At 38.8% G+C, this 15551-nt stretch overlaps 1 protein-coding gene across 1 annotated transcript; it reads left to right on the top strand.

The window, feature by feature from the left end:
• Positions 1–9357: 9357 nt before the first annotated feature.
• Positions 9358–10431, top strand: LOC108710525 (olfactory receptor 1468). The gene has a single exon (XM_018251659.2). It carries the CDS (start codon positions 9439–9441, stop codon positions 10429–10431), a length of 993 nt encoding a protein of 330 aa, XP_018107148.1. The 5' UTR covers positions 9358–9438.
• Positions 10432–15551: the final 5120 nt, after the last annotated feature.

Genomic DNA, 15551 nt, shown 5'->3' with positions numbered 1-15551 from the left:
CGATCTTTTCAAAAGAAAAGAATGGCTCCCATTTTGCCAGTTTCTTAAACTTTTAACGTTTTTGATTTTTTTACATTACCTCTGGTCAACTGATAATGGTATCTACTACTAACCAAAAAGTACCATCTGCACTTTATATATCTACTAGTAGATTGCTAACACAAGTACAACTAATACATTTGAACAGATAGTATCTGGATGCTTTGTATCTCAGATAAAAATAAATAAACCATATGTTTATGTGAATGAACCCTACAGGGCCTATTATCCTCCTCCTCCTCAGGCACGTCAGTCTCCTCTAGCAGGCCATCCAACATGCGCTTGAGGAGGAACACCAGGGGTATCACATAGCTAACACACGCATTGTCCCTGCTAACAAAGTGTGTGGCCTGGGGGCAAGTACTTGGCAGAGCTGGCGGTGGGGGACCTGCAAAAATGGGCGCATACCCTACGTATCTTCTCCAGCATGTCACCCAACCCTTGGTGGCTTTTGAGGAAGTGCTGCACATCAAGGTTGAGGACATGTGCAAAGCAACGCACGTGGGTCAGGTGGCCTTGGTGGATGGCGGCCAGCAGGTTGCGACCATTGTCGAAAACAACGTTACCTGCTTGGAGCTGGCGGGGAGTGAACCACCGCTGCACCTGATTCTGTAAGGCAGCCATGAGCTCAGCTGCATTATGACTCCTCTTGCCCAGGGAGAGGAGTTGAAGCACAGCCTGACATTGCTTGTGCTGCACTGAAGTGTAACTGCGGGGACACCTCAGGGGTGGCTCATCCATAGTGGAGGAGGAAGTGGGCATGTGGGGTTTGCCCTGTACCCCACGGGGAGGCACCTGTAGCACGAGGGGAGCGCCCCTGCTTGCACCCTCCCCAGCACTCATCAGGGTGACCCAGTGTGCAGTGTAAGTTATGTACCTCCCCTGCCTGTGCCTGCTGATCCATGTGTCAGTGGTGCAGTGCACCCTGCCGCCAACAGCATGATCCAGCGACAGGGACACATTCTCCACCACCTGCTGGTGGAGGGCAGGGACGGCCTTCCTGGCAAAATAACGGCGGCTGGGGATCCGCCAGTTAGGGGCAGCGCAAGCCATCAGCTATCAGAAGGGGGCTGCTTCGACTAGCTAATAGGTCAGCAGCTGCACTGCCAGAAGTTTTGCCAGGCAGCCATTAAGTCTCTGCACTTGAAAAAAACTTAGAGAAAATAAATGGGCTTTTCACTAGTGATGGGCTTTGCCGAAAAATTAGCAAATTTCGAGCAAAATTTGCGAAACGCCGAAAAATGTGCGAAACTGCACCGGCGTCTCATTTTTTACGCCGGCGTCGGGTTTATTTTTAAATTTTTTTGACACCAGCGAATTTTTTCGGGAGAATTTTCGCGGGCATTTCACGAATTTATTAGTTGGCGGCGAATCGAGCAAATTCGCGGCGATTTGCGCAAATTCGCGGCAATTCGCGCAAATTGTATCTTGTTAGTTACAGTAATTCAGGCTTCATTGGTTGTTACTGGGCTTGTGGTGCTTTTCCAGGTGTTTGTCTACTTTGCTTGGCCTTTGGAGGTGAGGCCTCTGTCCACACTTCCTGTAGCGGCAATGGTGTAGGTGCCGGTAGATGTACAAATTGAATCCATTTGAATAGGTCGAGGTCTGGTGCATTGCAGGACTGCAGGACTTGCCAGATATCTTCCATGCTGGAAAGTGTGTGCATTTTACCTGCGATTGTTAGCCTGTATGTTGAATGGGTATCCCCATCTAAACAGAATTTTCTGTTCTTTCAGAAAGTTTGTCAGGGGTTTGAGTAGATGACTTTGATGCAGGGTATACCAGGAGAGGTTTTGCATTATGGATATGTCTGCATTCTCATACTTAACTTGTTTCAGTTGCGAGAATTCTATAAGGGAGAAACTAAAACACTAAATTTCAGACGTGCAAACTGTGACAGTATAAGGGCATCTCTGTGACATATTAAGTGGGAAATGCTTTTCACAGGGTTAAACACAGAACAAAAATGGGAAGTCTTTATAATAAATCTACTTGTCAGTATATTCCACTTGTAAGCAAGGAACGCCGTTGCAAAGCAAAACCTTTTTGGTTCAATAGAAGCGTTGGTGTTGAGGTGGGTAAGAAAAGACCTGCTTTTAAGGCTCTCAGGTTAGCTGGTACAGCCGAATCATTTCTAAGGTACAAGGAGGCCAATAAATCATACAAAAAAGCTATAAGGCAAGCTAAAATCAACATGGAAAATGATATTGCAGCAAGCAGTTTAAGAATCCAAAATTGTTTTTTTAAATATGTTAATAGTAAAAAAATGAAGCAGGAAGGGGTGGGACCTTTAATATCAGAGGGGAGTCAGCTGGTTGATGAGAACAAGAAAAAGGCTCAGATTCTGAACTCATATTTTGTCTACACAAATGTCTGTCTACACAACTGAGGAACCAGCTAAAGAAGGTTTCCTTACTAATAGTCCCAATTCTAGTAATACAACTAATGATACATGGTTCACACATGAAGCAATTCAAAAGAGACTAGAACATGTTACGATAAACAAAGGTCCAGGGCCAGATGGTATTCATTCCAGGTTACTTAGCCAGCTTAGCTCTGTGATTGCCAAACCTCTTTACTTAATTTTTCAGGATTCATTGAAGTCTGGCATAGTGCAGAGAGACTGGTGAATTGTGTGTGATTGTGAATGTGGTGCTGCCATTCAAAAAGGGATCCTGTTCTCAGCCTCCCAGCCAGTTAGTCTGACATCAGTGGTAGGAAAGCTTTTTGAAGGGTTAATAAAGGATAAGATACTGGACTTCATAGCAAATCATAATACTATGAGTTTGTGCCAGCATGGTTTTATGTGTAATAGATCTTGCCTGACTAACTTAATTTCTTTTTATGAGAAGTTAAGCAGAGACCTTGATTCTGGGATGGCAGTGGATGTGATTTACTTAGACTTTGCTAAAGCATTTGATACAGTGTCACACAAAAGGTTACTGGTTAAATGAAGGAATGTTGGCCTGGAACATAGTATTTGTACCTGGATAGAGAACTGGCTAAAAGATAGACTACAAAGAGTGGTGGTAAATGGAACATTTTCTAATTGGACCAGTGTTGTTAGTGGAGTACCGCAGGGCTCTGTACTAGGTCCCTTGCTTTTCAACTTGTTTATTAATGACCTGGAGGTGGCCAATGAAAGTACTGTTTCTATTTTTGCAGATGATACTAAATTGTGCAGAACTATAGGTTCCATGCAGGATGCTGCCACTTTGCACAGTGATTTGTCTAAACTGGAAAACTGGGCAGCAAACTGGAAAATGAGGTTCAATGTTGATAAATGCAGGTTATGCACTTTGGCAAAAATAATATAAATGCAAGTTATACACTAAATGGCAGTGTGTTGGGAGTTTCCTGAAATGAGAAGAATCTTGGGGTTTTTGTAGATAACAAGTTGTCTAATTCTGGGCAGTATCATTCTGTGGCTACTAAAGCAAATAGCAGGGGACCTTTTTACCCATAAAGAGAATCACCAGAGGCCCCCCCTTCAGACTAGAGGAAAAGAAGTTTCATTTAAAGGAACAGAGTAGGGGGTTCATCACAGTGAGGACAGTGAGGTTGGGGAATGCACTGCCGGGTGATGATTCAGTTAATGACTATAAGAGGGACTTGGAGGATTTCTTGGACAGACATAATACAAAGGCTATTGTGATACTAAACTCTATAGTTAGTATAGATATGGGTATATATCATTTATGTGACAGTAGGGAGGGGTGTGTGTATGGGGCTGGGTTTTCATTTGGAGGGGTTGGACTTGATGGACTGTGTTTTTTTTCAACCCGATTTAACTATATAACTATGTAACTATGTAACTATGTAACTATGTCCTCTTTAATAGTAAAATGTAGTAAGCAACATATGTCATCTCTCAGCGGTCCCTTTGGCCTCAATGCTCTATGTACCCATTCTATATGTATTTCATTGGTTTGGGGTGATTTTGGTACTGTATTAAATAATGACATAACTGTCTGTTTAAGTGCGCTTGCTTCTACTGTTTCAGGTAGGCCCCATATACATATTATCAAGGTCTTCAACCCTGCGTGTTAAAGATTCAATGGCTTTACCATGTAGTTGTGACACGTGAAGGAGGGAGTATACTTTCAGCTCTACTCCTCCAGCTCTATTTTCAATGTCCATGTCTCTAGCATGCAGTGCCACAATTTCTGATTTTAGATCAGCGACCTCTTCTATTAACACGGTTTTTATCTGTGTTGCTAGCTTCTTCAGGTCATGTTTCGTAGGAAGAGTTTTTAAATAAGCGATCATTTTATGTTCTGAAGTTATGGAGTCATCATCAGAGACTGGATAATCTCCATCAGACCACTCTGCTGTGGGCCCAGGCTCATGTTGCTTGCCTTCTTGCTCCGCCGGAGTCAAAAACTTCTTCAAAAACTTTTGAGATTCAGTACATTTGTGCAGTTATGGATCTTCTCTTGAACTCTCTTGAACCATCCTTTTTTTTTGTTTCGATGTGTTTTTCCATTTTAAATTGATTATTCTCCACTTTTTGGAGGCTCAGAATTATGCGTCCATCTTGGTGTGTTGCTAGCCAGAAATGTCTTTCTTTGTTAATCTCCATGTCATACTTACTGGTTATAGCCCCACACCACTGCTTTCCTTTCCAAAGCTTCAAATGCCCCCACCCGACCCGAAATCTGGCATCTTTTTGTCCTTCTTCAATTTTTGCTCCCATTAGAAGCAAGTTTAGGACCATGAACAAGGTAGTCTAGGGCCTGGAATTTTAGTATTTGAGACCTTCTATCCCCCAAGGCACATTACTTCTTCAGTGTTTTATCTTCTGGATCATGTAGGGCACTGAGGTGCTGAAATAAATTGTTTATCCTTGATTCATATACATTCCCAGCCTGCTTACAGCATATCCAGTGGCAAATGTCGGTTACCCCATCTGTGTGCCTAACTTGCCTGTCTGCAAAGCATCTAGAGGCAGTGGTGCATGTGGCCCTTACACTTCTCATGATTTTGATTGATCAGAGAAGGAGGTGACAGCAAGCTAAGGTAAAACTATTACTTTCAGCAGTTTCCACTGGCCAAGTCCATTGGGGGTGATGAGGATTCCCTCCTGGTTTTTGGAGTCCCAGGTTGGCCCTGGTGGTGTGGGGTTAGCAGACATCTCTAGATGTTTAGTTAGGGCTTGAACATATGGCCTCCCTTTCCCACCTAAATCTTGGGCATAATGAGAACCAAAAGCCCCTTAATCTGTTATTTCAGATGTAATACTAAAATTTGTGGCCAGATTCAATTCAGTGAGAAAAATGGCTTATCATGCGAAAACTCTTTTTCTTAATTTGAGATGCAATTCAATTCAGAAAACATATCACATGTGTATCATGTGAAAAGTCTATTGAAGTCTATGGGAAAAATAGGACATTCTCCTATCTTACAATCTTTAACCTGCTACAGTATGTTGCATTTCTATTGTTAATGAATAGGACTTATTTTGAACATACTTTTTGCCTATTGCGCTAGTTGCAGCGAGTTCGACTATGAGATAAAAAGCAGCTCATTTTACAAAGGTTTCTCAATGAATTGCTGATTTGAACTTGATTAAGAGATAGAATGTGACTTTACTTTCAGTTTAAAATTTTTTTTGGAAGAAATAAAAAATAAACACAGTATATATAAATATAAATATATATATATATATATATATATATATATATATATATATATATATATATATATATATATATATATATATATATATATATATATATATATATATATATATATATATATATATATATATATATATGAACAAGATATTCATTCCAGAAGAGATGTTGCATAATATTTAGTTCAGTTACAGTATAAACTATCAAGAATGGGAGAGAAGGAACAATTAATAAATATGAGATACAGGGTCCATATACACAATTAGAGATACAGTATTATTTAAAAAGTTATCTGGTACTACTTTCTAAAGAAATTAGGCAGTGGTTTTAATGACCAACTGAGAGATGAATAGAAAGGGGGCTGAACATAAAGATAAATTATAGAAGTACTAGTAACAAGACAAACCTAGATTTGGGAAGCTTTTAGAAGATAGAAAAAAATTTTTTTGTTATTCTAAAAATATTTGAGTATGCAAATATTGTGCAAAAAAGATGAACTAATGGAGTTCCCAAAGGACTGGTAATTATTCCAAATCCCAGAGTCTTCTGTAGCTTTCTCAGGAGGTTTGTAGGCTGTGGTTGTTACTGACACTGGTTAATAAAAGGAGATCTGTTCTTCCCTGTCCAGTCAGTATCTGGGGTGGTTCTGGTAGGTACAAATCAGGTGAGTATAATATTCCAAGAACATCTTTCCTGTAAAGTGATTTCATTGGAAAGAAATAGTTGGGATTGTGTTAGCAAAATCGCTGGAGAAATGCAGAGCAGGTTACACATTGGGAGAAGCTCATGGACATCTTCCTATGGTTCCACAGTATCTGGGGTGGTTCTGGTAGGTGCAAATCAAGTGAGTATAATATTCCAAGAACATCTTTCCTGTAAAGTGATTTCATTGGATAGAAATGGTTGGGATTGTGTTAGCAAAATGGCAGGAGAAATGCAGAGCAGGTTACACATTGGGAGCAGCTCATGGTCATCTTCCTATGGTTCCACAGTATCTGGGGTGGTTCTGGTAGGTGCAAATCAGGTGAGTATAATATTCCAAGAACATCTTTCCTGTAAAGTGATTTCATTGGAAAGAAATGGTTGGGATTGTGTTAGCAAAATGGCAGGAGAAATGCAGAGCAATTTACACATTGGGAGAAAAATGTTCAATTATAAAAGCATCTTCTTCTAACATTTAATTTTGTGAATTGTTCTTTTTGTTTGTTGTGTTTTACGCTTTTTACCTCTTTTTCCATTCTTTCAAGATGTTTCAAAATCTAAAAATGTATTTTAGTTGACAAAAGTGTTATTGTGTACAGATATTGAACAGAGAAATGTGTGTTAATAACAAATATATTTAACATCAATACAAACCTTTGTCTGATGAACTTGCATTGCTAGGATGATGCAGATGGTAAGAGAACATCCAGTGTAAATGGAGGAAGGATCTGCTTGATCCTTCCTTTGCCCATCAGAAGTTGGAGCAACTCTGGTGCAAATCAGGTGAGTATAATATTCCAAGAACATCTTTCCTGTAAAGTGATTTCATTGGAAAGAAATGGTTGGGATTGTGTTAGCAAAATGGCAGGAGAAATGCAGAGCAGGTTACACATTGGGAGAAGCTCATGGACATCTTCCTATGGTTCCACAGTATCTGGGGTGGTTCTGGTAGGTACAAATTAGGTGAGTATAATATTCCAAGAACATCTTTCCTGTAAAGTGATTTCATTGGAAAGAAATGGTTGGGATTGTGTTAGCAAAATGGCAGGAGAAATGCAGAGCAGGTTACACATTGGGAGAAGCTCATGGACATCTTCCTATGGTTCCACAGTATCTGGGGTGGTTCTGGTAGGTACAAATTAGGTGAGTATAATATTCCAAGAACATCTTTCCTGTAAAGTGATTTCATTGGAAAGAAATGGTTGGGATTGTGTTAGCAAAATGGCAGGAGAAATACAGAGCAGGTTACACATTGGGAGAAGCTCATGGACATCTTCCTATGGTTCCACAGTATCTGGGGTGGTTCTGGTAGGTACAAATCAGGTGAGTATAATATTCCAAGAACATCTTTCCTGTAAAGTGATTTCATTGGAAAGAAATGGTTGGGATTGTGTTAGCAAAATGGCAGGAGAAATACAGAGCAGGTTACACATTGGGAGAAGCTCATGGACATCTTCCTATGGTTCCACAGTATCTGGGGTGGTTCTGGTAGGTACAAATCAGGTGAGTATAATATTCCAAGAACATCTTTCCTGTAAAGTGATTTCATTGGAAAGAAATGGTTGGGATTGTGTTAGCAAAATGGCAGGAGAAATACAGAGCAGGTTACACATTGGGAGAAGCTCATGGACATCTTCCCGTGGTTCCAGAGGATTGGAAGTTTTACAATGGGATTAGGGTCAGAATTAATTTTTTGTTAAATATTATATTTTTCCTAGTGGACAGATTAATGATGGCATGAAATCTAAGCTACAATTTTAAATCTGAGATAGTGCTATTTTTTATGTTGATTCATAATGAATGTCACACAATCAGGATTGTGATGGCAAAGTTACAGAGGAGATGAAGATTATTACAGTTTTAATGTAAAATGTGCACCTTCAGTCCTGGTAAATGTTAATTACATTCTATATGAAGATATTTGAAAATGTTCTAATATCACTGCATATAACATACTATTGCTTACCTGCACAATATTGTCTTATACATGTTGGAAAGGCACATAGAGCATATTATTCAACTTTATTTGAAGAACAGAGTATCCTTTAAAATATTTATATTAGAATTTATCTTTATTTTTTACTATCAATTCAACCCTTTGTTTCTAGGTTTGAACCTTCAATCTAACAATGTAAAGTTAAATTTTTTACAAATATTTGTTAATTATGAATACATGGAAAATATAAAAATCTATATGAGGTCATTTCTTTGTTCACCCATTGATGCATAATGTTGATATTCATCTTTCTATAGATCCACAGGATTGGGGGTTTGCTATGGGACTTCTCAACCCTTCCCATACCCATATTTGGGAATGTGCTTTCTTACACTATGGGGCAGATTCACTAAGGGTCGAATTTCGAAGTAAAAAATACTTCGAAATTCGACCCTCGAATTGAAATCCTTCGACTTCGAATATCGAAGTCGAAGGATTTAGCGCTAAACGTTCGTTCGATCGATCGAAGGATTTTTCGTTCGATCGAACGATTAAATCCTTCGAATCGAACGATTCGAAGGATTTTAATCCAACGATCGAAGGAAAATCCTTCGATCAAAAAAAGTTTAGCAAGCCTATGGTAACCTTCCCCATAGGCTAACATTGACTTCGGTAGGTTTTATCTGCCGAAGTAGGGGGTCGAAGTTTTTTTTAAAGGGAAAGTACTTCGACTATCGAATGGTCGAATAGTTGAACGATTTTTCGTTCGAATCGTTCGAATCGAAGTCGAAGGTCGTAGTCGAAGGTCGAAGTAGCCCATTCGATGGTCGAAGTACCCAAAAAATACTTCGAAATTCGAAGTATTTTTCATTCGAATCCTTCACTCGAGCTTAGTGAATCGGCCCCTAAATATTTATCATTGTTATTATATTTTATATTGATTATGTTTATCTTACTTTTCTTCAATCATTGTAACCAGCCCTCCGCAAGGCCATACATGAGAGGAATCAGACCTTGACCAATGAATTTTTTTGGGGGGGGGATTTCAAAATCTTCACAACTGAGTTTAGTTGAAAAGCTTTTTCTCCTTTCAGTATTTATTCACAATGTATTTTCCTTCAGGAAATGTCCATGAAGAACCAGACGTTGGTCAGTGAGATTGTTCTCTTGGGATTTCAGAATCTCCACAACTTCAAGATTCCCCTGTTCTCTCTGTTCCTTCTGATTTACATTATAACAGTTTGGGAGAACGTCCTCATCATAGTGTTGGTGTCAACCAGCCGGAACCTCCAGTCCCCCATGTACTTCTTTCTCCAACAGTTGTCCCTATGTGATCTCCTAAACTCCACCGTTATTGTACCAACTCTGCTCCAAACTGTAATTAATGGAGGAGTCACTGTACCATTTATTGGCTGTATTACTCAATTTTCTTTTTTCTCAGTCCCAGAATCTTTTGAGTGTTTGCTTCTAGCAGTAATGTCCTATGACAGATATGTGGCCATCTGTATCCCACTGCGTTACTCTTCTATAATGTCCCACAGGGTTTGTGTTACATTCATTCTTATGGCATGGACCATTGGATTGAGCTGTGTACTTCTTCTTTCATTTAACATAGCTGCGCTACAGTTCTGTAACCAAAATATCATTAACCATTTCTTTTGTGATTTCTTCCCTGTGGTAGAGCTTTCCTGCTCAAGTACTTTTCGAGCACAAATGGTGGCAACCCTAATGTCTGTTCTTGTGATTATCTCTCCCTTTATACTCATCATTGTATCATATATATGTATTGCCCATGCAATCCTAAAGATAGTGTCCAATACCGGGAGACAAAAAGCCTTCTCCACCTGCAGCTCCCACTTGGCTGTGGTCTCCATATTTTATGGGACCCTTGTTTCTCTTTACATGATTCCCCCCAGAAAAGAATCACAGAACATAAGCAAAGTTCTCTCTCTTCTATACACAGTAGTGACTCCATTGATTAACCCACTCATTTACAGCTTGAGAAGTACAGATATAAAAGAGGCCCTTTATACCCAGTGGGCACTACACTTCCAGACAGGTAATGTCCTTTTGGCACCTGCCAGACCCAGAATGACCCATGAGACTGTTCAATTGTAAATGCTAATGTATGATATTGGGCACAGTGAAACTAGGCTTCTGTGTGGATGCTTGCCCATGGCTAATAATTTGAAACTCAACAATTCATGTTCTAATTGGGGACACATCTATGGGGGCATGGTTAGATGCTCAGTGTAGCTGTTGCTGCTAAAATATGGTACTTAAGACATGGATGCAAGTTTTTTAAAGCTGCCATGAGATTTGTAAGATGTTATTTAATGAAAATAAATACTATAATAAATGTTGTAAATGTATGATCCATGAAGCTTTAATAGAAATTAATGTAAACAAGGCTCCAGAGCCTGATGACATACACCCCTGGGTTCTAAGAGAGCTTAGTTCAGTTTTAGACCAGCCACTATTTCTGATTTTCCCAGATTCCCTTTCATCTGGTATGGTACCTACGGATTGGAGAAAAGCTGATGTTATTTTGGTGGGCAAAATATTTGAAGGCTTGTTAAGGAATCACATTCAAAATGTTGTCCTAGTGAATGTCATTATGAGCAACAATCAGCATGGCTTTATGAAGGATAGGTCATGTCAGACTAATTTGATTGCATTTTATGATGAGGTAAGTAAGATGCTGGACAGTGGGGGGGCAGTAGATGTGATCTATTTGGATACTGCTAACAAGTGCTTGATACCGTGCCCCACATACAACTGCTTTCTAAACTAAGGTCTGTTGGGCTTAATGAAGTCGTTTGCAAATGTATAGGAAACTGGCTACAGGATCGGGTACTGAGGGTGGTTGTTCATGGGACATTCTCTACTTGGAGTAAGGTTCTTAGTGGGGTCCCTCAGGGCTCAGTATTGGGTCCACTTTTATTTAACTTGTTCATTAATGACTTGGGGGAGGGGATTGTAAGTAATGTATCAGTGTTTGCAGATGAGACAAAACTATCAGCCCAATTAATTCCATCCAGGATGTGGCACTTGCAACAGGATCTTGACTAACTGGCAATCTGGGCAGCTAAGTGGCAAATGAGATTCAATGTTGATAAATGTAAAGTCCTGCACCTGGGATGTAACAATATCCACTTATCCCCTTAATGGGACTGCACTAGGCAAATCCATAATGGAGACGGAGCTTGGAGTCCTTGTAGATAATAAACTTGTCTGTAGCAAGTAATGCCAGTCAGCAGCATCAAGGGCAAATAAGATATTGAGCTGTATTAAAAGGGGCATTGATTCACGGCAATGATATCATTATAATCGTGGTAGTCTTCACCCAATTGGGGCCTACCACCATCATGAGGTCCCTGGGACTTAGGTGGTGCAAGGAAAGGATAATTATGTCCACACTTACCCTACACTTACAGAGCAGGGAGGGAGTTATATACTTACAATGGGATACATGAATCTGGTCAGGCTTCCCTTGGACTTTAACATCAGTCCTTCTTAGGGTCCATCTTAGCCAAGGCTGAAGGACCTTCATTTGATGCAGGAATAAGTCTCTTATGTAGCAGATCAACAGTGGTTAGGGTTATTCCATCAATTCTCTTCCAAAATATTGTCAGTTGTAGAATTAAACTCCAGCCTATCTGGACAGAAACATTTTTAGAGCATTTAAAGGCTTGGGATGTAAAGGCAAAAAATTAAACCTCATTATACTGTTCCCTAGTTGCAAAGAAAGTTATCTCTAATATACTGTCATTAAACAATGTGTACTTTTTAATTAAAAAGCTGAATGTATCCAGTCCTATTCCCCTTCACTTTACTCCCTCTGATTTCTGCAAACACAGGTCACGGCTGCGGAGTAGGAAAAGGAGCTGCGCGAGTTCTACACGGCTGGGAAGGAAGGTGAGGGGGGGGGGGTTCTGCACGGAGGTTAGCAGAGAATGGCAAAGGTTAGACAGATAAAAATTTAGATAACCCTGAAAAATGCTTCCCTACCATTTGAAAGTGCAATAGTTTCCCTGCTCAGCAGCCGGCAACCATCTAGTGACCTGTGTCTGCAGAAATCAGAGGGAGTAAATAGTGATGGGCGAATTTGCGCCGTTTCGCTTCGCCGAAAAATTTGCGATTTTCACGCGAAATTCGCGAAACGGCGAAAAATTAGCGAAACGGCGCTGGCGTCGGCGAATTTTTTTTGCGAATTTTCACTGGAGTTTCGCAAATTTATTCGCTGGCGGCGAATCGCGCAAATTCGCTGCGAATTCGCGCCTGGCGAATAAATTCGCCCATCACTAGGAGTAAAGTGAAGGAGAATAGGACTGGATCCATTCAGCTTTTTATATATATTAGAGATATCTTTCTTTGCAACTAGGGAATAGTATAAAGATGTCTTATATTTTGCCTTTACATCACCTTTAAATAACTTGACACTACCAGGTCCGTGAATTCACAACAAGGAAACTCTGTGTCCTCCAATAGAAGGGTCTATAATTATTTCTAATATATCCCCAATACTTATATAAAACCCTTTACATATAATTATATTATGTATAACTACAGTTTCACTAAGCATCTCAAATCCTTAATAGATTTGAAACTACCCTTTCAAGAGTATATAAATACATGTATAAATACCATTAAGACCACCACTAAGGGGGTTATTTACTTAGCTCTGAATACCCGAAATTCCCCGAAATCCGAAAAATAAAATCGGACTTTCAAAAAAATCACAAATTTTTCAGAATGTATTAAATGCCGAGGGCTAAAAAGCCTGAGTATAAAAACACGGCATCTCAAACCTGTCGAGGTTGCACAAAAGTCAATGGGAACAGTCCCATTGATTTTTGGTTGTGTCGGGGGTTTAGGGCAATTTCACTATGTTTTCGGAGCTTTCAGTCAAAAGCTCCGAAAAATTCAGAGATTTCAGGGAAAATTCATGAAAAAAACGTGAAAATCTGAGTTTTTCCCGCAAAGCAAATTTTTGGGAAAATGTAATAATAAATAAGCGTTAAAAACCCGAGCAGGTTAGATCGGAGTTTGTAGCAGCCGATATTGAGATAAATTCGGACCTTGATAAATAACCCCCTTACAGTTCATCGACCTTCTAAGTGTTTCTCATAAATGATCTTTATTTTGTGCTGCTGATGGCAAAACAGGTTGACACTATTAGTAACTTTTAAAAAGGGTTTTTGAAGTGTGTTCAGTGTGTATGAGGTAAATGTGATGATATTTAAATGGTTTTTGCTCACCTTGTCTCATGTTAATGATGTAATATGATGTCACAACTAGAACCTTTCATGCCTTCACATATTAATTAGACACAAGTTGTTTGGTCACTTTGAGAAAGGTCACTGTTGTAGCCAAAACACTAATAAAATGACCTAATTGTTTCAATGTTAGACCTGCGAGTGTGGAGCTTTTTATGGGTTGTTGTATCTGTTACTATCATATGGGTCTGCTCCCAGGCACCCTACATTCTCTTATATGTGACATCCGGCTGTTGTGGCTGTGGTTTATATATATAAATATATATATACCTGTAGAAAATTGGCAGGTATTTGTCATTTGTTGTGCCAATAGTGGTGTCAAGCAGTAAATATACTAGATGGTTGGGCTGTCCGGCTTTGGACTTCCAAGCTCCTTGGTGGGATTGGCTGATACCAAGACCAGGAGAGTAAAGGAGGCAATGGAAAGGGCAGACAATCAGTATTACAAACTATATCACCAAAACCTTTCATCCTACCTTGCCAAACTGTATAATGGCTGTCTTCAAGGAGCCCAGATTTCTTTTCTTTGATCTTTTAATAAATCTTTTAGCGCATCATTCAGCATTTTTCTGATCTTTTCAGTACTTCCATGTTATGAGTGGTTTTACAGAAAATGAGTTAAATCATGGTTTGAAAAAGATCAAATACCACTAAAATGCAACCTTCAATAAATAGGCCTTTAATGTTCGGATTTCTATTTTTTTCCGCAATTTGTATCTTTTCTAAAAATGTTTTTACTTCTGTAAAACTCTTACATAAAACTTCACCAAGTAAAAGCAGTTGAGGCCCTATAGATGTTAATGGGAGCTGCACTGATCCCATTGTACCATTTTTTCACTAGTAATTGTCCAAAAAACTAAAAAATGTGGAGGTTTTAGAGGTATTTGTATTTAATGTGTTTTTCTGTTCATACTTTTTAAATTCTGATTCTTTCATAACTTTCATGGCAAAAGCTCTAATACCACTACAATTCGACCTTTAATATATGGGCCTCTAATCACATTTTTGGTTTTCTTATTTCTGTAAAACTCTAAAAATTCAAGATTTATTAAATATGAAACACTGAAAAACTAACACAAAACTTCATCAAGTAAAAGCAGCTGAGGTCCTATAGAAGTTAATGGGAGCTGCACTAATCTGATTGGACCATTTTAAGTCATTCTGTCTTTTTCTCAGGTTTTTGGATTTTTTCGCCAGTAATTGTCCAATTTTTAAAGGTATTAGAGGTATTTGTATTTTTTCACGGATAGTTCAGTGTTTTTCCTGTTCATATGTTTTTGGGGGTTATTTAGTAAAATTTTAAATTACCTCATTATTTTAATAAAAAAAACTTGTTCAAACTCCTACCCATGATTTGACCTTATTTATCATTAAAACAATTTGAAAAATTTGAGAAAATATTAGAATTGTGCAGCTTTTTTGGATTTTTGCGAGACAAACCTAAATTTATCGAGTTTGACTCCTGAAACTCAAATTTTTCATGGTGTTGGCCAAAAAGTACAAACTCTTCAGATTAATGTAGAAAACCCAACACAGACAATGATATCTTCAAATTGGAAATGGGGCATCTGCCATTGACTTATAAAGGACCTCAACAGATTTGAGATGCAGTATTTTCGGATTCTGACTTTTTGCAGCTTCAGGGTATAATAATTTTTGTTTCCTCTAAAAATTTGATTTTTCCTCTTTAAAAGCCCATTCAGAAGAATTAAAGTTAAGTAAATAGCACAGTTAATGTTTGGATATTTTAGTAAATTACATGGCATTTGTGGTTTTAGAGAAATGAGTTTATTCTTGTTTTAAAAACCTCTAAAACCATTAAAAAGTACAACCCAAAATAGGTTTCTAACTACTGATCCTATAATTACAGTTATTGATGATTGAGATCATATGCCTAAAAAAGTGCACCAATAAAGTTTATGGATTATTAAAAGCATACATTAATGAATTAGAACCTTA

This window comes from Xenopus laevis, chromosome 3L, assembly GCF_017654675.1.
Source record: "Xenopus laevis strain J_2021 chromosome 3L, Xenopus_laevis_v10.1, whole genome shotgun sequence".
Taxonomy (NCBI): Eukaryota; Metazoa; Chordata; class Amphibia; order Anura; family Pipidae; genus Xenopus; species Xenopus laevis.
This window is presented reverse-complemented; position numbering and strand designations above follow the sequence as displayed.